This window comes from Peromyscus californicus, unplaced genomic scaffold, assembly GCF_007827085.1.
Source record: "Peromyscus californicus insignis strain IS unplaced genomic scaffold, ASM782708v3 Scaffold_16__1_contigs__length_79575227, whole genome shotgun sequence".
NCBI classification, from domain to species: Eukaryota; Metazoa; Chordata; class Mammalia; order Rodentia; family Cricetidae; genus Peromyscus; species Peromyscus californicus.
The window spans coordinates 76,043,671-76,068,202 of NW_026294458.1; the positions used below are offsets into that span (position 1 = coordinate 76,043,671).

General features: G+C 47.7%; 1 protein-coding gene across 5 annotated transcripts in view; it reads right to left on the bottom strand.

Moving 5' to 3' along the window:
* Kcnj6 (potassium inwardly rectifying channel subfamily J member 6) overlaps positions 1 to 24,532 on the bottom strand; it is a 254,856-nt gene that overhangs the window by 81,455 nt on the left and 148,869 nt on the right. For all 5 annotated transcript variants that reach the window (XM_052741282.1, XM_052741280.1, XM_052741278.1 and 2 more), the window contains exon 3: positions 9,164 to 10,084. In XM_052741282.1, the coding sequence (XP_052597242.1) occupies positions 9,164 to 10,084 (921 nt within the window). The remainder of the gene's footprint in view (positions 1 to 9,163; positions 10,085 to 24,532) is intronic.

The window sequence follows — 24,532 nt, forward strand, 5'->3', positions numbered from 1 at the left end:
ACAGGAAATAATGAAACTCCCCTAACTTCAGGCTGTGGTCATTAGAGTCACTGCAGCAGTTGACAGCATCTCCTAATGGACACTGCTGTTTCTGTGTAAGATAAGCATAGACCGTGGCTGGGGCATACTCAACTCCCTGGTCCCATGTGCCCTTGAGTTTGAATCCATGGTGTGTGTATTGTGTGACCATCACTAATGGCTTCTGGGTATTTATTTGTGGATCTCCCCATGGTCCATTTGGGGGAAAGAAAAGCAACAGTTTTCAGGAAAGTGTGTTTTAATAGTAAAATATTCTATCCAGTATTTTAATTTTTCAACCAAAATTACTGATACCTTTTTGAATTATGGAATTCTCTCAGCACCTTCTGAAATTTGAGAATTTGTTTTGTTTATATATGGGAATGTGTGTGTGTGTGTGTTCATGTGTGCAGGTGCTTGTGTGTGTGTGTGTGTGTGTGTGTGTGTGTGTGTGTGTGTGTGTGTGTGTGTGAAGGTGTGTATAGAGGCATGAGGTCAACCCTGGGTGTCATTCCTCAGGAGCCATTCACTTTTCCTTTGTGGACAGGGCCTCTCCTTGGGACCTAGCCGTTACGCTGAGCTGGTGATCCTACTGTCGCAACTTCCCAGCTCTGAGCTGACAAGCATGGGTGATGACCCCTGGCTTTTTACGTCACACTGGAGCTCCAGGGCAGGTCTTTAAGCACTTCATGGACCAGTCCTCTCTCCCAGCCCTTCCCCATGTTTACAGAGGTCATGTTCGTCTCTTGCAGTGTTTTGCTTTTGGCAGAGGAGGTGGGACAATCCTGAGTCCTGGTGTGGACACTCCACAGTGTGAGCCCCACACAGGAGTGAGACCACAGGCTCTCCAGGGGTTGAAGACTGCAGACTTTACCCCATCCTGGGGCAGTGCCATTGGTTAATCCCCCACCAAAGCTACTCCTGGGATAGCTGATACCAAGTAAATATCTTGGATAGATAGGTGGGTTGAGACTCACTCTGAAAGAACAAGGAGAGGCGGACTCCTCTATGTACAGAAGAGAGATTCTGACCTTCGAGACTTTCCTAGAGTCTCTAGAGACTCACCAGAGTGTGTAACCCTGCAGAGCTTTTCAGCCAAGTGCTTAGCATTTCAGATCTTATCATTGAACTTTTCCCCAAGACTAGGTAACTGGGCTTACAGCTCTTAAAAAGAAATAAACAGCTGGATAATAATGGCCTGCCCAGGATGGAATAAATGTAGATTATCAAAACAAAAGGGAGAACTGAGACTTGGGCACTGTGAGGGCTCTGCCGAAGCACCGGGAAGAGCCTATGAGAGCTGCTGTATCAGCCCTCAACCTTGTTATCCTCCAGACTCTGAATCTCATATCCTCTCCTATCAGAGCAGACTGGCATTTTGATTACAGCAAATAAAAACGGTTCTTGGAACTGAGATCCGGCAGCATCAGGGTCTCCCAGGATGTTCTTATAGACGATATTTAATTTCGATTTCAGAACTGCCATACAGCAACACATCTTGTTTTAATATATGGTTGTTCCAAATCTCATCAGGGATTTTGAAGGGAATTGATTAGGTTGGGAAACCAACAAAGGAACCTTAAAGGAAAACTTTAAGGGAGAAAAGATGAGTGCATATTGATTGATGCCTGAACTTTACACATTTAAATACTAGTTCGTTGTTCTGGACACATTTCTCTATAGAATCTTCATGAACCACAGCACTGATGATACCCAGAAACGAGCTGAGAGAGTTCACGTCAACATCAGCCTCTTGAGCCCCAGAGACCTGCCCTGCAAGTGGCTACTTAACCTCAGCAGCGTCATCTTGGACTTGAAACTTCTCTTCTCTTCCTCAGCCTTAAATCAAGAACCGGGGAAGACTTTATCTCAAAACTCTCAAGCTCTGTGGTGATGTGAGTTTCGCCTACACACAGTCTTTCCACATGAGTACATCAAGAGGGGGTGGAATGGCACTCTTCGCCCATCTCCAGAGCTTGCTGGCCTCCCTGGTAACCCAAACAGCAATTTCTGTTTCCTGGTGTGCACATTGCCCTTTGCTACCCATGAGGAACTGCTCCTGGAGGTCTTGGGGCTACCTATAACCATAGGTGTTCAAGTCCTCATAAATATATTAACACATGTGGCGGATAGAAAGAAAATGGCCCCCAAAGGGAGTGGCACTATTGGGAGGTGTGGCTTTGTTGGAGTGGGTGTGGCCTTGTTGGAGGAAGTGTGTCACTGTAGAGGCGGGCTTTGAGGTCTTTTGCTTAAGCTTCACTCAGTGTCATAGTGGACTTCCTGTTGGCTGCCTATCAAGATGTAGGACTCTCAGCTCCAGTACCCCCTGCCTATACGGCACCCTGTCATGATGATAATGGACTGAACCAATGAAACTTTAGGCGAGCCCCCTCAATTAAATGTTCTCCTTTATAAGAGTTGCTGTGGTCATGGTTTCTCTTCGCAGCAATAGAAACCCTAAGACAACATACAAACATATTTTGGTATAGAATTTGCATAGAACCCTATACATATCTTACCATATGTTAAATATTCTCTAAACTGCTTATAATATCTCCCATAATGTCAATGGCACAGAAATAGCATCTGTACTGTATCGTGTGTAATAATGCCAAAAAATAGTTTCTATAGATTCAGGACAGATGCAATTTTTCCTCCTCAAATATTTTTAATCACTGTGTGTTGACTTGTTAGATTGCAGGACCTGCGGACATGGAAGGGCTGACATGGGGTGGTTTCTAGTTAGCTCCTTCCTGTGCTCCATTTTCTCCAGTTCTCCATGCAGTGTTTAAACCTCCCGTGAGCTCTCTCTGCTGGGGAAAAAAAAATCACAGACGGAAAGAGACGCGAAAGACTGAAGGGTTGAAAAGAGACCTTACCAACTGTGCAGAGTTAACCTTGTTTGAATGTGTGCGTGTGTGTGTGCATGTGTGTGTGTGTGTGTGTGTGTGCGCGTGTGTGTGTGTGTGCCTGTGCGTGCCCCAGCATTCATGGCACAGATGTGGAACAACCTCTGGTGCTTGTCCTTATCGTCTATCTTGTTTGAGACGAGGTCTCTTTGTAGTTTTTCTGCTGTGTGCACTAGGCTAGCTAGTCCAAGAGAGTCAGGGAATTTTCCTCTCATCTCCCATGTGGCTTTCGGAGCACTGGGATTAATAATGCATACCACCACAGCCCGCTTTGTGTATTTTCTGAAGATCTGAACTCAGGTCCACACACTTGCATGGAAACACTTCACCACCCTGAGCCACGGTGCTCATGGCTCTGTTAGAAAGACTCCTGTTCCAGAGAGAATGCTTAGCGGGAAAGGTGTCCGTTACCAAGCTTGATACCCTGAGTCCTATGCTCTGGGACCTACACGGCAGAAGGAGAGAAGTACCACCCACAAGTTGTCCTCTGATCTCTACACTTAGGCTGTGGCATACACACGGCCCTCCCAATCAATCAATCGTCAATCAATCAAAACATAATACATTTGTTTTTGAAAAACTAAGAGTCTTTATCTATTGTAGAAAAGGACTCAGCTGTTTGTAGTTGAAATCCTGCAACATTGGGGAATATTAGAAAGTGAAGGAGCATGTTTGGTTCTGAATTGACAAGTATCAGAACCAAATGACAGGTACCCAGGGATTCATGATACTGTTTGGTTTATTTTTTTTCTATCAGTTGTACAGTTTTCAGAATAAAAAGTATAAAACCTAAACCCAAAGAGGCTTAGTGGATATTTGTGCCATGGAGGCACACAGTGGGGGTGGGGCAGGCTGCATGTCATAGCTGTATAATCACTGGGGGTAAATATGGAAGTTCAATCAGAAGGCTACAGTGAGGCATTGGCTGGCCCGGGGCCCAGTGCTGGGTGGCTGTCATCTAGCTGGAGGCCCATTTGCCCTCTATAAATAACAGTCTGGATGAATGCTCTACTATTTTAATGCACATTTGCCACAGCTGCTCAGCGTGTTTGTTTACGTAGCTAAGAAACCTTCTGTAAACATCACTACCTCAAAATTGCCCATGTGTCGGGGACATAAAGGCCCCTTCAAAAATACATTTGCAGATGACATACAGCCAGCTCTGGGGTGTCTGGGTGGCTGATGCCAGAATTTTCCAGGGTTTGATTTATGTTCAAAAATAGAATCACATGACTGGAAGGTTCCCGAGAGGTCGCCACAGTCACCCCTCTGACTGAAGGCAGGACCAGGACACGACAGTCCTTGGAGAAAGTGTGCCTGTGCTTTATGGTGTCAGTCTGACTAATGGAATCCCTTCAAGGTGTTGAGGATAGACAAGGCTTGCTTCCTGCCTCCAAGAGCCTTCCTTCCTTCCTTCCTTCCTTCCTTCCTTCCTTCCTTCCTTCCTTCCTTTCTTTCTTTCTTTCTTTCTTTCTTTCTTTCTTTCTTTCTTTCTTTCTTTCTTTCTTTCTTTCTTTCTTTCTGAACCTCTCTTTTAAGGCAGGTTATCCTGTATTCCATGCTGGCCTGGGATTAACTCTCTCACTGTGGATGACCTTGAACATCTGATCTTTCTGCCTCTACTGATGGAGTGTTGGGATCACAGGCATGTGATACAACTCCCAGTTTTCTGTGATGCTGAGGATCCAGCCCAGAGTCTCTAGTGTGACGGGCAAGTGGGCCACAACCCCTGACCCTTGATTTCATTTTCTGCGATGGAATTGGAGTCTGGAGTGCAACTGGCGTTGGAACATAAGGTTCCCATGGAGTAACTGGCCCCCTGTTGCCTGTCCCACTAGCTGAGCTCCCAGCAGACCCCAGACCTCAGTGCTCACGTCACTGCAAGATGACTCAGGTCTCTGGAATATGCTGTTGTCAGGGTCACCAGGAGCCTGTGATGTGCATGATGGAAAGGGCATGTGGATAGTCTGACCGCAGAGAATAAGTGACTGTGGCATGCTGTGCCACAAACGGACATCCATATCACCCCCCCCCCCCAGGGGTGGTGGTGGGATATTCTGGAAGAGGGGGTGGAAAGATTGTAGGAGCCAGGAGTCAGGGAGCACAGCTGTGAAACTGTCTTCTGGACATGACAGCACTGTTACAGCCATGAACTCACAGCTGCTGTGGTTGCCTGCACAAGACCTGTGCAGGATCTAGCCATCCAACAGTCCAGCACAGATGGTGGAGGGGCTCACAAGCGCCTTCTCCAGTTAAGGAGCTGTTGGCAATTGATGGTGCCTGGGGGAGACAGGGCCTGTTTTTGTTATTGTTGTTGTTTTGTTTTCTTTTTCTTTTTCTTTTTTTCCAGGGCTGTGGACTCTTTCATGCTTCAGTGGATAGAGCACTGACTAGACAAAATGTTAGGAGGAGGAGGTTGTGGTAGTAGCTGATCCAGGAGTTGGAACAGGAGAGTGGGCATTAGCTATGATTGAAGTATATCATATGCATGCATGAAATTCCAAGGAAAAAATAAGAGAAAAGACAGGCACGTTGAGCCCTGATGGAGTGTGATTCTGCTAATGCAGACTCATTAATCTAGACCCCTGGACACAACCGTTCACTGTCAATGAAGACAGGCTTTTATAAAATTTTCAAAATTATTATTTTTTTCCCTGCATGTATGTCTGTGCATTATGTGTGTGCAGTGTACTTGGAGGTCAGAAGAGGACATTGGATTCCCTGGAACTGGAGTTACAGATGGTTGTGAGCTACTATGTGGGTATTGGGAATTGAACTTGGGTCATATGGAGGAGCAGCCAGTGCTCTTAACTGCTGGACCTCCCTGGCCCAGTGGGGACAGTTTTGAGAGAAGTCACTTAGGCTCCTGGATTGCAGCCCTGCTGTTCAGCAAATAATCAGATCCTTACCTCAATTCGCTTTCCTCCAGTTTGCACAGTTTTCTTTTTCTGTGGCTTTGAGACATTGAAACCTTTTTTTCTCCTTCCTTAAAATTTCCCCTGCCTTCTATTGCCTGTGAATCCCAACGTGGTCTTCATTTTCAAAGACTATGTCCCGCTGAAGTTTCAGAAATCAATTACTGGGCGGAAGTTGGGGGGGTACAGAACTGTATGAAACCAGTGTGGAAAGGACCAAGACATGTATGTCCAGCTTCCAAACACCCCTAGAATGTTCTAGAATACCCTTCCTCTACTAACCAGAAATTAGGAAACTCTATCTATCTATCTATCTATCTATCTATCTATCTATCTATCTATCTATTTATCTATCAATCAAACTTATAAAATATCTATAATATATTATATATCTACACTATATAATAGAATATATTTACAATATATTGTATGATATATTAAAAATATACTAAATAGCATATTCACAATGTATTATAATATATGATATATTAAAAATATATATTTAAAAAGGAAATCAGTAGTGTTGTGTTTTCTCAGGAGTGGTAGAGAGTTTGATTCTTTTTGCTGGCAACTACCCAGGTGTGGCTAAGAACTCTCAGAAAGGCAAGAGCGCTCCTAGGCAACTATCACTGTTAATTATCCTAAAAAGGATGTTTCTCACTGCTGATAGTCTTGTCCCACACAAACTGTCATCAGAAAGACAAGGTCTGCCCTGGGGACAGTGAAAAAATGATTTTCTTGCTCAGATTCATTTATATTTTGAGGTTGGAGGGAGTGTGGGAGCTCGGCTGCTGTTGTTGGAGATGGGGTTTGCACTGGGAGCCAGAGGCTTGGATTCTTGTGTACACAGACCAGGAAAAGGAATATTCCCCTTGGACCATCCCCAAGTCTGCCCAGAGGCAAGGAACACTGGGATGGTCAGTCAGCACATGCTGTGGGAGCTGTCCCCGCAGACACCACTGGGGGATTCTGAGTCTGGGGCTCTGCCAGGGTGGAGAGGCTCAGGTCTGTCTGAAAGTGCCAGAGTTCCCCATTCAAGGGCACCATGCTCTCTCATTTCTCTCCTCACCATCCTTGTTCCTTCCCTCTCCTCCTCTACCTCATTCTCTTCCTCCTCTTCTCATCTGGTCCCTCCTCCCCTTCCTCCTCCCCTTCCTCTTCTTTCTTCCCCTTTCCTCTTCTCTCCCTCCTCCCCCTCCTCCTCCCTCTTCTTCTTTCTTTCCTTTTCCTCTTCTCTCCCTCCTCCCCCTCCTCCTCCCTCTTCTTCTTTCTTTCCTTGTCCTCTCCTCTCCCTCCTCCCCCTCCTCCTCCCTCTTCTTTCTTTCCTTTTCCTCTTCTCTCCCTCCTCCCCCCTCCTCCTCCCTCTTCTTCTTTCTTTCCTTGCCCCCTCCTCTCCCTCCTCCCCTTCCTCCTCTCCCTTTCCCCTCTGCTCCAATCGATTATTACCCCAGAAGAACATAAAACACTCGAGCCTGAGGAGCTGGTAGCCCTGCTGCTCTCTGCAGCTCCTATTTAGAGTTTCACACCAGCCAGCCAATGTTCCAGTTCAAAACACAGACTGAAGTCTTTTAGGAACCAAGAGCTTGTGACTCAGAAGTCAGCAATAGTCTTTCCCATCCCAGTGCTGGAGAGCTGCTCCCCCGAGAGAGTCAATTTCTCACTTCTTTTTGCATACCAAACTTCTAGGCCTGTGCCTGGCTCCAGAAATGTGAGATAAACGCAAAACTGTCTCATATCCAGAGGGCATCGATTCCAGGACTCCCTAAAGATGCCAGATCTTCAGATGCTGAAGTCCCTCTTACAAAATAGCTGTGTTTGCATAGATACTACATTCATCCACATGCTTTAGATTGCTTATAATACCTAATACAGTGCAAATGTTATATAAATATTTATACTGTATTATTTAGGAAATAATGGCAAGAAACAGAAAAGCATTCAATAACAGATGCTTTATAAATGTGTCGGATCCATGATTGGTGGAATTCATGAATGTGGGTTCCTTAGACACGGACGGCAAAGTGGATACTGTTATTCTTTAAAAATCCTTTTGTTCTGTGGAAAGAGAAGTGATGGACCACAGAGACTCACATTCTCAGTTTGCTGAAATGTAAAAGTTTACTGGAAAAGTTTCCCTCTCCCCCATAAGGACGACTTGGTAGGAATCCTGACTTTGCCTCCTGTTGGTGCAGGGAGACAGGGAGACAGATGCAAGGGACCAGGGACTTCCCTTTGGAAAAGGGTACCAGGTTAAGGAAGACTGAGACCAGTTCACAGAGTATACATTTCCACATGACACCGACCAACCTAGAGTTTCAAGCTGGAGGTTTCCAAACACAGGACAGATTGTGGGGGTAGGGGGGAAGGGACCCGGACTGTGTAGCAACAACTCAGAACTATGAAGAGTTGGTGAATGGGATTGAATTTATACACTTCCTGGGAGGCCTGCAGCTCTGCTCAGGCTTTTGACTTGCAGCATACTGTCAGTATATGTGGACAGAACCCACTTTGCTCTCAGAATGTGAAGCATGTATGAAATTTAGGTTCTTAAACCCTGAGAACAGGCCACCAACATATTCATGACTAATGCTGATGACAAAAGGTCTGTAGGATTATGAGGAACCAATCTTTAGTTCTTTAGTGCGATGTATGCTGAGCACTGGGTGGGTCAAGTGTGGAGAGACACTTAACACTTCTGTGGGTTTTATGAACGAAGGCCAAAGAAGGGGCAAAAATAGTTTATTAAGCTATTTTTTTCTTAATTTTTGAAAGGCCTAACTCTCCCCCTTTGGCTTGCCAACACAAAACTGCAAATATTTAAATGAGAAATGCTCTAAAATCATTCAAAATAAACTTTGGACACAGATCGAAATCTAATTTCATTAAGTATTTGGAAATTTAAAGTGCATTAAAAATTATCATTAATTTGCTTTTAAAATGGCTTTTAAAAAGGCAAATGGGGGCTGGAGAGATGGCTCAGCAGTTTAGAGCACTGGCTGCTCTTGCAGAGGAGCCTGGTTAGGTTTCCCAGCACCCTCATGGTGGCTCACAACTGCTCTGTAACTCCGGTTATAGGGAATTCGATGCCCTCTTCTGGCCTCTGTGGGCACCAGGCGTGTACATGGTGCCCATACATACACGCAGGCAAAACACTCATACACACAAAATGAAAGAAACAAATCATAAAACTGCGAAAATTGAAAACTGAAATGGTTAGAGGTCTCAGAGCATGTACTTAAGGTTACAGGACACATAAGCATAGCATTTCACATCAGAGAGTTTCAACTGAATGCATTTCTAACAGGATGGAACCCGTCTTACCTGTGGCTTCCACCATTCCCTCCAGGATGACCACAATCTCCAGTTCCTCTTTAGGTAGCTGGGCTTTGGAGATCTCCCAGAAGGGGCTCTGTTGGTTAATTTCATGGCTAATGATCAGTGGTGACACTAGAAAGAGCCGGTCGTCCCCAGTGTAGTACCCTACGTTGATGTCCGTCTGGTTGAGGGGGATGAACTCCCCCTCTGAAGTCTGTTTGGACTTGATCAACTTGGCTCGGATGGAAGCCTCCACGATGTGGGAATTCCTCAGGTCACCTACCCGGAACATCAGGCAGAGTTTCCCATCCCGCATGGAGATCACCGCGTGGGTGGAGAAGACCAGGGTCTCTGCCCTCTTCTTGGGTTGGGATATTTTCACAAACATACATCCTACCATGAATGCGTTGACAATGGACCCCAACACAGACTGGATTAAGAGGAGAATAATTCCCTCGGGGCACTTGTCCGTGATGACCCGGTAGCCATAACCAATGGTGGTTTCTGTCTCTATTGAGAATAAAAAAGCAGAGACAAACCCATTGAGATTGGTAACACAGGGAGTCCAGGAGGGGTCCTCCATGTGGTCCATATCTCCCCGGATGTATGCAATTAGCCACCAGATCATCCCAAAGAAGAGCCACGTCACTGTGTAGACCATGACAAAGATTAACAGGTTGAATCTCCACTTTAGGTCCACGAGGGTGGTGAAGATATCCGTCAGGTATCGGTAGGTCTCCCTCACGTTGCCGTGGTGGACGTTGCATTTCCCATCCTTCCTCACGTACCTCTGGATTTTCCTTTTGGTCCTGTCTCGGCTGATATGCCTTGGCAGGTCGTCCCTGGCTTGCTTAGGCAACTTTGGCTGGTGAATGGCCACTGGACTTTCCACGTCCTGGTCCATGGAATCGCCTTCCAGGACATTTGCTGGCAGTTTGAAGAAAAGAAAAGAGAGTCCAAATGAAATGCTGTTTTTTTTTTTTTTTGTTGTTGTTTTTTTAAGCTAACGGAATCACACACTTAATCTATGGCAGGAAACTCAAATACCACTTTTGCACTTATGAACTAGGTTGAGCCATTTTTACTCAGCTCCATTTGGACAGGTCCTCAGTTGACTTGCACTGCTGTGGGCTGAGATCTAGCATGCACAAGTCCTTTGTCACCCAGCACACCAGGATGAAGCTCAGTGCTGTGACGTCGGCTCCCTGCCAGGAGCTTCCACTGCCCCTGCTCCCGTGGCGGGATGTCTCCTGACTCTGTCTGAGATGTTAAAGCATGGGAGAGAGAGAGAGAGAGACAGCAGGCTCCTTATAGAAGGCATCTTGGGATTCAGACATACTGGCTCTGTCACTCACCAGTATGAATGTCACATGCTTTCATGAACTAAACAGTGATGTTCCCAGACACACAGGTGAAGCCTGAACCTTCAGGATGACTGTCTTTAGGGATTGAAGCTTCTGGTAGTTAGTCAATTACCGTGGAAACGCATCTCTGAGTATGTCTTTAAGAATGTTTCCAGAAAGATTCAACTGAGAAGCAGAGATCTGCCCTGAATGTGGGCACCATTCTCAGGGACTGAGACCCACACTGAACGAAAAGGAGAAAGGACAAGCAATCAAGGTCAGCGTTTGTCTCCCTGTTTTCTGAGGGGGAGTCAACGTCACCAGCCACCTCACACTCCTGCCACCGTGCTTCCAAACTTTGAGCCAAAGAAAACGTCCATCCTGATGTTGCCTTTCTCAGCTGGTCTGTCACAGCAGAGAGAAAAGTAACAAATACAAGCCTTCGAGGAGATGGTTACAGGTTGAGCGGGGCCGAATCTAATACAACCCGTGTCTTTAGAAGATGAGACACAGGAACGCACGTGAACCAGTGGAAGGTCACATAGAGTGAAAGACACCTTCTCAGAGAGAGAAGGAGGGAGGAAGGGAGAGAGAGAGAGAGAAAGAGAGAGAGAGAGAGAGAGAAAGAGAGAGAGAGAGAGAGAGAGAGAGAGAGAGAGAGAGAGAGAGAGAGAGAGAGAGATTTCCAGAAACCAACCCTGCTTGAACTTCCAGCCTCCAAAACAGAATGATAAGACAATGAATATCTTCTGTCTGTTACACCAACTTGAACTGGCAAATACACTATTCACATCTTTAATTTCTCTGTTTGCAAAATGCCCATTGGACCAACTCATGGGGTCATTACAAGGGAAAATGAAACCTCACAGGTGACATTGGCCAACATGCTATGTCATTAAACACCTCATTGTAATAAACTGTTTATTACTCTTTATATTTAGGGTAAGAATTTTGAACAAGTTCTTTAAAGTACTGCTCAAATTTCAGGGCTTAAAACACTTTCCTAAGAAGGGTGCATGCCTTATACTTTAATGGTTGATTCAATGCCAAGGTTAAAAAAGAAGCGTGGAGAAATGTTCTCTCTCTGTGTATTCACACATTTGGTTTGCTTTCTGCTTCAGCTTTGAGCATCTGTACCTTGGCATGTGGAGTTATTTCTTTCTGATGGCCTTTGTGAAGAATGTACCAGTTAGCAACGCATTAGCAAAGCTCTCTTAGTTGCTGAGTGCAAAGGGAATTTTAGAACGGGCTCTGCTATTAAATGCATAGAAACCGCTGTCTGCAATGACTTGTTTAGCCAGTGATTTCAGAGCTGCTGAAAGTTTTATGAGCAGTTTCTTCCCCCAGGCTTTCACTCTGGTCCTTCAGTTGAGCTAGGCATTTGCTCAGTGGTGGCTGAGTTTTCCTCTTGGTTCAGGGAGAAGTGAGGTCTAGGGAGAAACCATCACTTATTTAAATAAGAAAACAGTCAGGGCTGGGACTTGTAAGGCACTCTCTTAACTTATGAATCAGTTTTGCTTGTGGTTGGTGAGTCGCCTTTAAAATTGATTGCATGGATCTGTTTTTCAGTTTCTACCCAAGGAAGCACGCAATCTATAGAGCGTACTGTGTGATTTGAGAGCCTTGTCCTATAGATCATTGGCCTCAATGAGCCTTCAATTTGTAAGCAAGAATATTTGCTCCCCCGACCCCCGTCAGAATTGATGCAGGGGCTGGAATGGAGAAGTAGGGAGGGACCGGAGGTGGGTGAGATATGTGGGTGGAGGGCCCCGCCCCTGTCCCCTGCCACAGCCTTTATATAGGAGGATGCTTTTGGTCCTGGGTGGTTCCCCTCAGCTCTTTTTGCTCGGCTTCCCTCAGTGGCCTCTAAATAGGATTCTATCTGGTTGACTACTAAGATCAAACTGTGGCAGTCAGGGAAGGCTTTGTAAGCTCACAGGGACCCCAGCAGGCCGGAAGCATACTGAAGTCTGGACCTCTGGCAGGCTGTGTGGTGCATGGCCACTCTGAACCTTTATTTCTCTGAGTCCTGAAGTGGAAGGAGAGGGCTTGTATGTTAGCTACCTCTCAGCAGCCTTCTGGGTATTTCTACTTTGATACAATGAAGGGAATCAGCCCCTGTTGGAAGCTCTTTCCCCTAGTTTTTGATTTGGCGGCTCTGCTCCAGCACCAGGTGTTCATCGTGAACTTCGGGGCCTCTCTGAGAGGCTGGGGAGTTGATGATGCTCTGAGGTTGTCAGCTGACTCCTTGGGGTGAGGACCACATTCCCACCCTCTTTGCATTCCAGGCTCAGAAGGACAGAGATCACAGTAAGGTGACCAATGACAGACAAACTCTGCTCCTCAGATTTTACCTTTTGTTTTAATCATTTTTCTCATCACTGTGACAAACACCCCACAAAAGCAGCTCAGGAGAGGGAGGTTTTGTTTTGTTTTTTTTTTTTGGCTCACGGGTTGAGTGTGCAGTCCATCACGGTGGAGGAAGGCATGGCGGCAGGAGCCCGTGGCCACTGATGGCACTGTCATCAGGAAGCAGAGAGGTGAGTGATTATGTTAGCTCCTTTCTCCCTTTCATGGAGTCTCACGTTAGCTGCTTTCTTGCTTTTATGACCCAAACCCATGAGATGGTGTTGTCTAGATTTAGGATGGGTGTTTTGTTAACCAAGTCCAGAAATCCCAGAGGTTTGTCTTCTGACTGGTCCTAGATTCTGTCAAGTTGAAAGGATCACTCCTACTGAAAGCTCGTGTGCATTTTCTTCTGATCCCCTCCCTGTGCTCTCAACACCTTTGTCATAAACACTAGACCATAGACTAGAGTGTTTACAGGGTGAGAACCCTGGTGACGAGACCAAGCTCAAACACATGGGATTTGAGAGAGCTAAAAAACAAACAAACAAACAAAAACCATGGCCAGCAAAGATAAGGAGCCACAGCTACTGAAGACCCAAATCCATCCAGTAGATTCAGTTGCTTGTGGTTAACTTAAAACCCATTCACTTGGGAGGTTTCACTTAGCTCCATTTATTTGATAGCACCTCAATGATTAGATGATGGTGAGTGTCACCGTGGTGTCTTCTCAGGAACTTTCAAAGCCCCGTTAGATGCTGCAGACACCCAGTGGAAAACTGAAGTGGGACAGAAGGCTTGAGTTCTCTATGACATCATTCTGTGTGCTCTGACCAGACTCTACTGCGCCCTGTGCACAGATGTGCTCATCATTTGAGAAATGTCCTGGCTGAGGCTATAACTCAAGGCCCACCAAGAACAAGGCTAAGATGTTTGTGTGTCAGAGGAAAAAAAAGAAACTGTTTAAATCATGTCCATAATTCAATGATAAGGACGAGGTCAAGGAAGGCTTCCTGTGGGGACAGTCCGGTCACTGCTGCTCAGTGCTGCCTCCTTCTGGCTTGCTTGAGTCAGACAGCTCCTGCTGCGGTCCCAATAAAGACACTCCGCCTTGTTGGTCGTATGAGGCTTGGCTTCATTTCTATTTCTGTACCACAGAGTCCTGCCATTCTGTCAAGGTGGCCTCAGTGATGGAGTCATGCCCCATCTAGAGTCTCAGGATCAAGGTTTTAAACAGTAGGCAAAGCCCCCTCTTGGATCTTTGCCTCTTCTATGTTGAGGCGGGGGGGGGGGGGGATACGGAAGTCAAGAGGTGAAGGAACCTGGGTCCCAAACAGTGTGGGGACCTGCCTGTGGTGATATTTTATCTGTGTCACCCAATAAAGTTTATCTGAAGATCAGAGGAAGAAGCCAGCCACTATATTAAACATAGAAGTCAGGCAGTGGTAGCACACACCTTTAATCCTATCACCCAGGAGGCAGGGATCTGTCTGGATCTCTGTGAGTTCAAAGCCACACTGGAAACAGGGCCAGGTGTGTTGGCACAGGCCTTAAATGCCAACACTAGTTTACCATAAAGGTCTGGAGGTCTGTACAGACAGGAAGTGACAGAGCTGGGCTGGAAGAGGAAGTGACGTAGCTGGGCGGAGAGGAAATTAGTTGACAGAACAGAAAGGTATATAGACGTGGGTATACAGGAAGTAGGTCTCTTTGGAAGCTGTGGAGTTGGTGAGGTAAGGTTAGCTGTGGCTTTTCCTAGTCCTCTGATCTCTCAGGTTTTAACCCTGATGTCTGGCTCCAGGTTTTTATTTAATAAGACCTTTTAAGATTCATGTTACACCTGCTATCTGTCTAGGAACAAGAAAAACCGGGACTGTGATTGGCCATTCTACATTTGCCTCTGTTATTAAGTCCAACTCTAATTTTACAGCCAGAAATACACAATGCCTCTAAGAAGACAGAAGAGTTACCAGTCAGGGGAGTAGTTAAAAGAGAGACTGGAGGGAGACAGGAAGAAAGGCAAAGATGGAACTCATGTGTTCGTGCTTGTAAGAGTCAGTGTGTGGGTAACTGAATTCTATGATTAGTGAGTCTAGATGCTTGTACCGCTTCAGTGACTTCAAAACCAAACCAAGGGAGCCAGGCCTCCCTGGAAGTGCGGTGAGAAGGTGGTCTTGGTGGTGCTCCTTCATTTGAGACAATAGGTGCTGACCACATTCATCATGGAATGATGAGGAATGGGCAGAACAGCACAGGGTTGAGAGAAGGACAAGCCCAAGAGGACAATACTGGGAGAAGAGAAGACCCTGTGGGCACAGGAAGGGCAAGGTCAGCCAGGAGAGCACGGTATGGGGTGGGCTAGGTGATGGGACCAGGGAAAGCGGGGCTTCGTGACTGCATCGGTGACGTCATGGGAATCATGTCCCGGGAGAAAGGACCACCATTCCTGCTGTTAGCTGTGGGCAGTTCCCACGAGTCCATGTGCAGATGTGCCTGGGGAATTACAGAAGGAAATGCCATTGGGGTCACTTAACGGTTCTTTCTTGCAGTGCACGTGTGAATTTGAGGGATGATCTGGATGACATTTCTAGAGCATTCCAAGATGTGTGGCAGTGCAAGCTGCAGCAGGGTTGGGAAGCATCCCGTCTGCATCTTCGCACAGTCCGGGACACAGACAGGGTCTTATGAGCTGTGGTGATTTGAATGAGAAATGCCCCCTCGGGCTCCTGTGTTTGAACACTTGGTTCCGGGTGTTGGTGCTGTCTGAGAAGGTGCTGGGGCCTTTAGGACGCGCGGTTTTGCTGGAGGAAGTACATGACCGGGGATAGGGTGGAGTTGGAGTTTGGGTAGTCTGGTTCACTTCACCTTTTCTCTCTAGGCTTCCTACGTGCCGATGAAACATGATCACCTGCTTCCTGACCTCCAGCCTCAGTGTCTGCTGCCGAGGGGTGGGCCTGCAGGAAACTGCTGTGCCTGTGATTGCGCGCGCGCGCGTGTGTGTGTGTGTGTGTGTGTGTGTGTGTGTGTGTGTGTGTGTGTGTATCTTACAGTGAGTGTCGGGAGAGGACGGGCACACTGTTCCCATCCAGTTGACCCAGTTTCAGAAGTTCAGACAGTGACCTCAGCCTGTGGACATGTGGGCTCCTTTTCTGTTGAGCATGCCTTGCTAGATGAAAAGATAGATGCCTCACAGAACGGGAGAGGATATGTCCCAACCACGCGCTCCACAGGGCATTGGTAACTAGGAGATGTGAGGAACTCCTACAGCAGAGGCAGGCAGAGCTCTGGAGAGGGTTTCCTAAGGAAAGCGCGCCAGTGGCCAGCAGGCCCATGAACTACACTCAGCATTGCTAGGCACTAGGAAAATGCAAATCAAAACCATAATTAGATACCAATTCATACACACTACAAAGGCCATCATAAAAAGGGAAGAAAATGGAGAATTACAAGTATTTATGAGCCTGGATACATTGCTGATAGGGTAGGAAGAGCCTGCAGCCACCATGGATGGCAGTGTGTCAGTTGCTCAAAAAGATAAACACAATGGAGCTGGAGAGACGGCTCCGCAGAGGAGTGGCTGAGTCCGGGCTGGTGAGGGCTAGAGGCAGAAGCGCCTCGGCAGGAAGCAGGGTGGGTGCTGCTGTGTGGGTGCTGGCCCAGCAAACAGCATTCAGGAGTTTCACCCGGCACATGCTGGGGACAGCAATGGCCCACATGGACTGAGGAGAGATTCTTCCTCCCTTGTATATCACAGTGAATTCTAGACAGATCACAGATTCAGATGAAAAACAGAAAACTACAGCCGTGAGTGTAGAACACGTTGTTTTCCCAAGTAGCGCCCGGAGCTGAGAAGGCCCCTTTAAAGCCATGCTGGGAATCCAGGAGCTTCATTAAAAGATGGATATTTTTGGCAACATAAAAATTTAAATGTCTGTTAAAAAATATAAGAGGACAGATCCAGAAAAACATCTACAAAGTGCAGTGTGCGTGCTCCCACCTATGAAGGCACAGACAGTCCGCCAGAAAAGTGGATGAGGTGTTTCTGAGAGAAGAAATAGAGTCAGAAAATGCAGGGCGTCCTGGTCAACCACAGGGAAGCAAAAGCAATGCAAATGAAATAACATTTAAAAAAGCAAACACAGGGCTAGAGAGATGGCTCAGAGGTTAAGAGCACTGGCTGCTCTTCCAAAGGACCTGGGTTCAATTCCCAGCACCCGCACGGCAGTTCACAACTGTCTGTAGCTCTAGTTCCAGGGGATCTGGCTTCCTCACCCAGACATATATGCATGTAAAACCCCAAAGTACATAAAAAATAAATGAATGTAAAAAAAGCAAACAAACCAAGATCAACAGTAAATGAGTATGTAACCCAACGTGCCACCAGCGCTCATTAGATGCACTGCTGCCGACAGCACCAAGGGAGTGTTATGTGGTTGTACCTAATGCTACCCATACGTTGCAGTCTTCTAGGGTCTGCAATTGGTCATCTTTCCAAGGTGGCTGATATTTAAAGTCCCCACTGCAGCCTCCCAGAATGCTGTCACTGTGCCTTGGTCTTGTTTTTCCATGGTTCTCTCCGCTTCCAGCACGGGAGACATGACCCTCCAGCCTCAGCAACAGGACCTGGTCCATGCAGCAGGCCTGCAGCACTATGCCTGAATGAGGGGGCGTGTGTTCATTGGCTTAGCCAACGGTCCGTGCCGCAGTGCTGAGCGAAAAGCAGAACCCGAAACGTGCGCCCCACTTTGCATGTGTTGCCTTCTTACAATAGCTCGTGTGTGTTTGTGAATGTGTGTTGTATGTACATAGAAAAACCGCTCTCCAAAATATGAATTTTGATCCATTTCTGAGCTGTAAGTTTGTGTGGGTGTTTTTACTTTCTCTTTCAATTTTTCTATATTTAAATCTTTCCCTTAATATGTTTCACTTAAAAATATCAGTGGGAAACATCATGTTTGCTCTGATTTTATTGTCTCAAACATGTCTTCTATAAGATACCAAGACAGCTCATTGGACTTGGCAATTGGGACTCACTGGTGTGGTTTGAACAGTGTCTTCCTCACATTTATGCCTGCTCTATGCCTGGAAATGTGATCTTGCTCAGTAAAGGGTCTTTGGGGAATTAATTAGCTCAAGGGACAAGCTGAGGTTGTATTGGGTGAGGTCAGAACCTACACCCAATTAGACACCTCATGAGGGGTGGAACACACCAGATGTATAGAGCTGGTCACTTGATGAGAAGGAGGAGAGCAATCAGACTGATGTTACTACAAGCCAGTACTAAGAACATCCGACCCCTCCTTTCAGGCTGCAGACAGAATAGGGCTCTGCTTATACCTTGACTTTGAACTCTGGCCCCCAGGACTCTGGGTTTCTATGTCTTTAGATGTCTCAGTTCATGTCATTTTTGTTGTGGTCTTTCCAGAAAGCCAACACTAGGAGGTGTCTATGGAGTGGGAGGTCTGAGCCAGGCGGTAGTGGGTGACAGAGTGGGGAGTTTGAGGCAAAAGGAGGCAGAGAAGATGGCATAATGAGAGGCAGAGAAAGCTGATGGGGAGCTGGTCAGAGGAGGGACTTGTGTGTGTAAGCATGAGCTTGTGCCCTGAGTGTTAGGAATGGGAGATGCCTGGGTATATTCGCCAGCTGAGACAGAGCCTAAGGGGAGAGCTGGCATTCGGGAGGGGATTGGTTGGTAGAAGAGGTGATTGATAGATATTAAAATCAAACAGTGCCACAGCACACAGGAAAGTCAGGAGTGAGGAGTGAGCATCTGCCAGACAGGCAGGGATGGCCAGAGATGTGGGACAATGGGACATTGGAAACATTTCCCTCAGGCTTTGTATCCTAAAGGAACCTCATGTTGGCTCTGTTTAGAGAGTGAATTTCATGGCCTGCCTAGCCACACACTGGGTCACAGCAGCATTGTCTGATCACAGTACCCCAAGGTGGAGTTTATCTACAGATGAGCGGACCTAGAGAGTGTGCCTCAGCACACAGGAGAATGCCATTCAGTCTTCAGGAGGAGGGACATTCTGACGCACGGACGAGCCTTCGGGATGGTACGCAAACTGAGGGAAGTTAGTTAGAAGAGAACAAAAACGGATGAGTCCATCACACCAGACACAGTCCCTAGCGACATTCACTTCAGAGGCAGAGAGCAGCATGGCAGATGTCGGGTGGGGGCTAGGGAGCTGTTGTCTCAATGGGTACGAGGTTCTGTTTGGGAAAAGTTTGGGAGATGGAGGCATAGAGAGTGTGAATGACCTTGAGTGGCTCCCTTAGGAATGGTGAACGTGGGGCTGGAGAGAGGGCTCAGCCAATAAAGAGTTTGCATGGAAGTTCAGGACTCCATGGTCAGATTCCTGACACCCCTTTGAAAAACAAAACAAAACTGGGGGTGGTGGTGCCTGCCTGTAAGCCCAGCTCTCAGCACTGGGGAGGCAGAGACAGGGTGATCCCTTTGGCCAGTGGCCTAGCTGAGTCAGGGAACTCCAGGTTCACTGAGCCTCAGGTTGTAAGGTGGAGTGCAATCTAGAGGACACCTGGCTGTGCCCTTTGGTGTCCACGTGGCCTGTGGACACATTGCATGCACACCTGCACACACCTGGCTGTGCCCTTTGGTGTCCACGTGGCCTGTGGACACATTGCATGCACACCTGCACACACCTGGCTGTGCCCTTTGGTGTCCACGTGGCCTGTGGACACATTGCATGCACACCTGCACACACCTGGCTGTGCCCTTTGGTGTCCACGTGGCCTGTGGACACATTGCATGCACACCTACACACACCTGGCTGTGCCCTTTGGTGTCCACGTGGCCTGTGGACACATTGCATGCACACCTGCACACACCTGGCTGTGCCCTTTGGTGTCCACGTGGCCTGTGGACACATTGTATGCACACCTGCACACACCTGGCTGTGCCCTTTGGTGTCCACGTGGCCTGTGGACACATTGCATGCACACCTGCACACACCTGGCTGTGCCCTTTGGTGTCCACGTGGCCTGTGGACACATTGCATGCACACCTGCACAAGGAACGGGCTCATGCACAAAAATGGTCATGGCGGTAAGTTTTGTATTGTACAAGGGAAGCTGTGCTAACGAAACAAAACAAAACAAACAAACAAAAACAAATAGAGAAAACAAGCATCACTGGTGAGGTGTGTTTCTGTCTCACTCCAGGGAAGGATTGTAAAGAACCGTGACACCAAAGAGGGTAAAGGGGACTTGTTCCCTTTACACTCTTCCCAGCACTTTCTGATTTCCAACCAGGTCCTGCTCTTCCTGGGCAGAGAGTAAATGTTCGTAGTGTAAAGGAGATGCAGAGAGGGTCGTGTGGAGAGAGGGAGAGGGACGCGCCCCCTTCTTGACCCAGACACCCAGGGAAGGTGGCTGCTCTGAGCTGTGTTTGCCGGCACCGCCTGAGCGGTCATCAGCTCCTTCTCCGACGCTGCTCTCCCCTTGGCGTCCTTATCTGGGATCTCACCCTGCAGGGTCTAGTGACAATGCTTGTCCCTTGTCCTTTATGTCTGACGTGTGAAGGTGAAATGGTTTTCAAGCGTGTTCTGCGCCTTGAGCTGGGGTGACCTCTGCGGATGATTGTAATCAGAAGTCTAGACAGACGCTGAGTTTAAAGTCACAGGTGTGTGAGGAAAGAAGTCCTGTCCCTGCGGCGGGGACTTGTGACAGCCGCCAAGGGACAAAGGGGCCTGGTAGAAACAGCTTGGGGGTCCCGTGATGCAAATGTAAATTTAGAATGCCTGGTACCCTGTTGTAAGGTTAAAATACTCATGTTGGCTTTGCAAGATGCGTAGTGTCATTGCCTGGAGGAGATAAGTGGCAGCTCATCTTGGGCTGGATACAGGAGATGGCCACCCGGTGATTTCTCTCTGAATGTCGCCTCAGAAATCAGACTTCATTAAGAACCACTGGGAGCCTCTTGGGATCATATGTGCAGTTGCTCAAGTTGTCATTGCCTGGCGGACGGGAACCAGAAGACCCAACCCAGTGTTTACCTTGCCAGTCAAGCCATTGGCCCCGTCACGGGGTCACAGGCCCCGATCCGCTCAGAGGAAGGACACCTTTGGTCATTTTCATCATGGCTGGGGAAGCGCTAGCAGCCTTTCTAACGAGATGGGGAGATGGGCTTCAGTTAACTTTCCCTTCTTTCTCTGTCATCCAGCACGCAGAAAGCGAGGCCCCAGGCAACCGGGAGGTGGAGTTTCCTGGGATCCAGTGTGTCATGGCCACCTTCCTGTGTTTTCAGAAGTGGTGGCTGCTGCAGGCTTGTTCTCTCCCTGGGGACTGTGGTGTTGGTAGCTTTCCTCCTCGAGCAAGAAGACCAGCCTAGCTGAATTGACCTCTCTCTCCCTCTCTGTCTCTGTCTGTCTGTCTGTCTCTCTCTCTGTGCGTGTGTGCGTGAGTGCGTGTGTGTGTGTGTGTGTGTGTGTGTGTGTGTGTGCGCGCACGTGCATGTGCATAGACCTGGGGAATCTTTGTTGCTTTCTGACACTGGGACCCACAGCTTTTCAGAAGAGATGGGGTACCCACCTGTTGGGCTGCTGGTACCATGTGTGTGTGTGTGTGTGTGTGTGTGTGTGTGTGTGTGTGTGTGTGTGTGTGTGTGTGTATGTATGTAGGCACAGGCTAGCATGCCAGGCTGACCTTCAGGGAATCCTGTTCACCAGCCATGTATATCTGATCAGACCACTTCTACCTCTGAGTCTCTGACATGGGACTTTCTCAGGCTCACTCCTGTGGTGCCAGCACCTGGGGGCGGAGGTAGAATAGACTTCCGTTGGGGGCATCTGGGTACATAGTGAGTTCCAGGCCAGTGCGGGTTGTATGTAAGACCCTGTCTCAAAAAACAAAACAAAACAAAAGTCCTACACTGAGGAGCGACCGTGAACGGACCAGCAAATACGGACTTGAGCACACGGTGGTAATTGCTCCTGAATCTGTGTCCCAGGAGGGACGCCGTTTGTAAGTAGAATAGTCACTATTTTTATAAATTCAACATTGCCCTGGAAATTGTGTGAAATCCAGAAACAGTCTAAGACACAGATGGGAAGGACCCATCTGGAAGCTCGGAGTGGGGCCTGGTGACACAGAACTTGGGCAGAGTCCCGTGTGGTTGCGTTCCACATGTGGATGAGAGCCCACGAATGTTCTAGCACACAGCTCAAGGCATTGGTGAAAGCTTCACAAAGGACGTGGGAAGTGACCGGCCTTGAGGAGGGAAAGAGAAAGCCGACCTTGACCACGCGTCTGATCCACGTCAGGTACCGGATGGGCCCAGGAAGTGATGAAGCACCTTACATGTGAGCAGGGAGGCATGGAGGGGTCCGGTGTTTGCTTGAGCTGACGCAGAAGTCTGGTGGAGACGAGAGGCAGATCTGAGGTCATGTGGCCTCGTTCTACAGTGCAAATTCTTTCCCCTCTGACACTGAAGATAGGTGAGAGGAAGTGCGTTTGTACGTGTGTGCATGTGAGTGTGTATGTGTGAGAATGTGTGCACATCTGAGTGTATGTGTGTGTATGTGTGAGAATGTGTGCATATCTGAGTGTATGTGTGTGTATGTATGAGAATGTGTGCATATCTGAGTGTATGTGTGTGTATGTGTGAGAATGTGTGCATATCTGAGTGTATGTGTGTGTATGTGTGAGAATGTGTGCATATCTGAGTGTATGTGTGAGAATGTGTGCATATCTGAGTATATGTGTGTGTATGTGTGAGAATGTGTGCATATCTGAGTGTATGTGTGAGAATGTGTGCATATCTGAGTATATGTGTGTGTATGTGTGAGAATGTGTGCATATCTGAGTATATGTGTGTGTATGTGTGAGAATGTGTGCATATCTGAGTGTATGTGTGAGAATGTGTGCATATCTGAGTGTATGTGTGTGTATGTGTGAGAATGTGTGCATGTCTGAATGTATGTGTATGTGTGAGAATATGTGCATGTCTGAGTGTATGTGTTTGCATGTACAAGAATGTGTGCATACCTGAGTGTATATATATAAATGTTTGAGAATGTATGTTTATGTGAGGGTTTATGTATAAAAATGTTAGCATAAGTGAGTATATGTATGTGCATGTATATAGGCATATATATATGTGCATGAATGTATATATGTCTGAGAATGCTAGAATTATGTGAGTGTACATGTGTGCATGTATGTGTATATGTACATATATGTGCCTATGTGTATATGAGAATGTTATCGTATGTGAGTATATATATATGTATATATACATATAGGTGCCTATGTATATTAATATATGTATTTGTGAGTGTAAGTGTGTACATACATACATACTCATGTGTCTGTACAATGAAAAGAATCTTGATTTTTTTTCTATATCATGAAGTGAGGGACCCTGAACTTGGCAGCTTTATGAGTTTCTTGGATATACTCTAATCCTTGATATGTCTGTGTGGAGGGCGGCGCCATGGATTTGAGGTAGGTCTGTGTGGTGCCCAGCTCAGGGCGCACAGCAGGAACTAGCCTAGTCAAAGTGCAGGTGTGCTCAGAGAAACGTGAAGGACCCGCATGTGGAGAGGGACAACGGACTGTCCGGAGATGAATGGGAAGGGACGTACGGGGCTGAGGAGCCGCACAGAGACTCAGGGTGAGCAAGAGGGGTGGAGGAGGAGGACTGGTCCTGAGAAGGATGGGGTTCCGTTGGCTGTCGGGGTCCAGGACAGAGTCGGGGTTGCATCTGACCCAGGACAACCCTGAAGGCCTGCCCAGGACGGTCAGGGAAGGACGGCGTGCCTTGACGCTTCAGGAGACTTTTTGGTATAAGTAGAGGAAGCTGGCGGGGTGGCGGACAGTGAACCCTGAGCTGCTTTCCAAATGATGGAGTGATGATGGCGATGGAGCGTTCCCGCCACGCAGCCCCCCCCCTGTCTGCAGAAAGGTGCCGCAGCCCCTCACCAAGATGGAGACAGCCGGTCCACCCTGCGTCTTTCCATTGGTGGGCCGAGGCCTTGCACTCTGCACAGACACAGTGTGATGGGATGCTCTGGCACGAATGTGAACCGTTTACCACAGGCTCACGTGTTAGAACACTTGGATCCATCCCTGCTGCTGATGCTTTTCTGGAAGGTTGTGGAACCTTTGGGCCGTGGAACCCTCACTGGAAGAAGTGACTTTCTGGGGACAGGCCTTGAGTCTGGCGTTGCTTCCTGCCTGCTCTGCTTCCGGACTACTTATGTGACACTCACGTGACGTGTGCAGCTGCTCCATACACCCACTGCCGTACACTCCTTCCCCGATGGACTGCATCTCCCCCACCAAGGGCCACCACAGCCCTTCCTACTTCTCAGGGGTTTGGTCACAGTGGCAAGAGAAGCTTCAGGAGGGCAATGAGAATGGAGAAATGCTCCCTGGGAGCTGCTACTCCCTAACCCAGGCTCTAGAATAGTGGGATGCTAACCCTTCCAAGCAGGGCCAGAGGGTGGGGAGCAAACGGAGATGATTGCAGAGCACTTTGTCTCTCCATGGCTGAGGCGGATATGTGGCGCTACCTTGTCAGTTTTGGCAGCAAGACTGGTTTAGGCTTGGTCCAGTCACACCAAACCTTGGATTCTCAACTCAGAGACTAACCACAGCAGTTAGACAGAATTCCATTTCAGACAAAGGCCCCACTTCCCCACAGAACTTCTGTCAGTCCCTC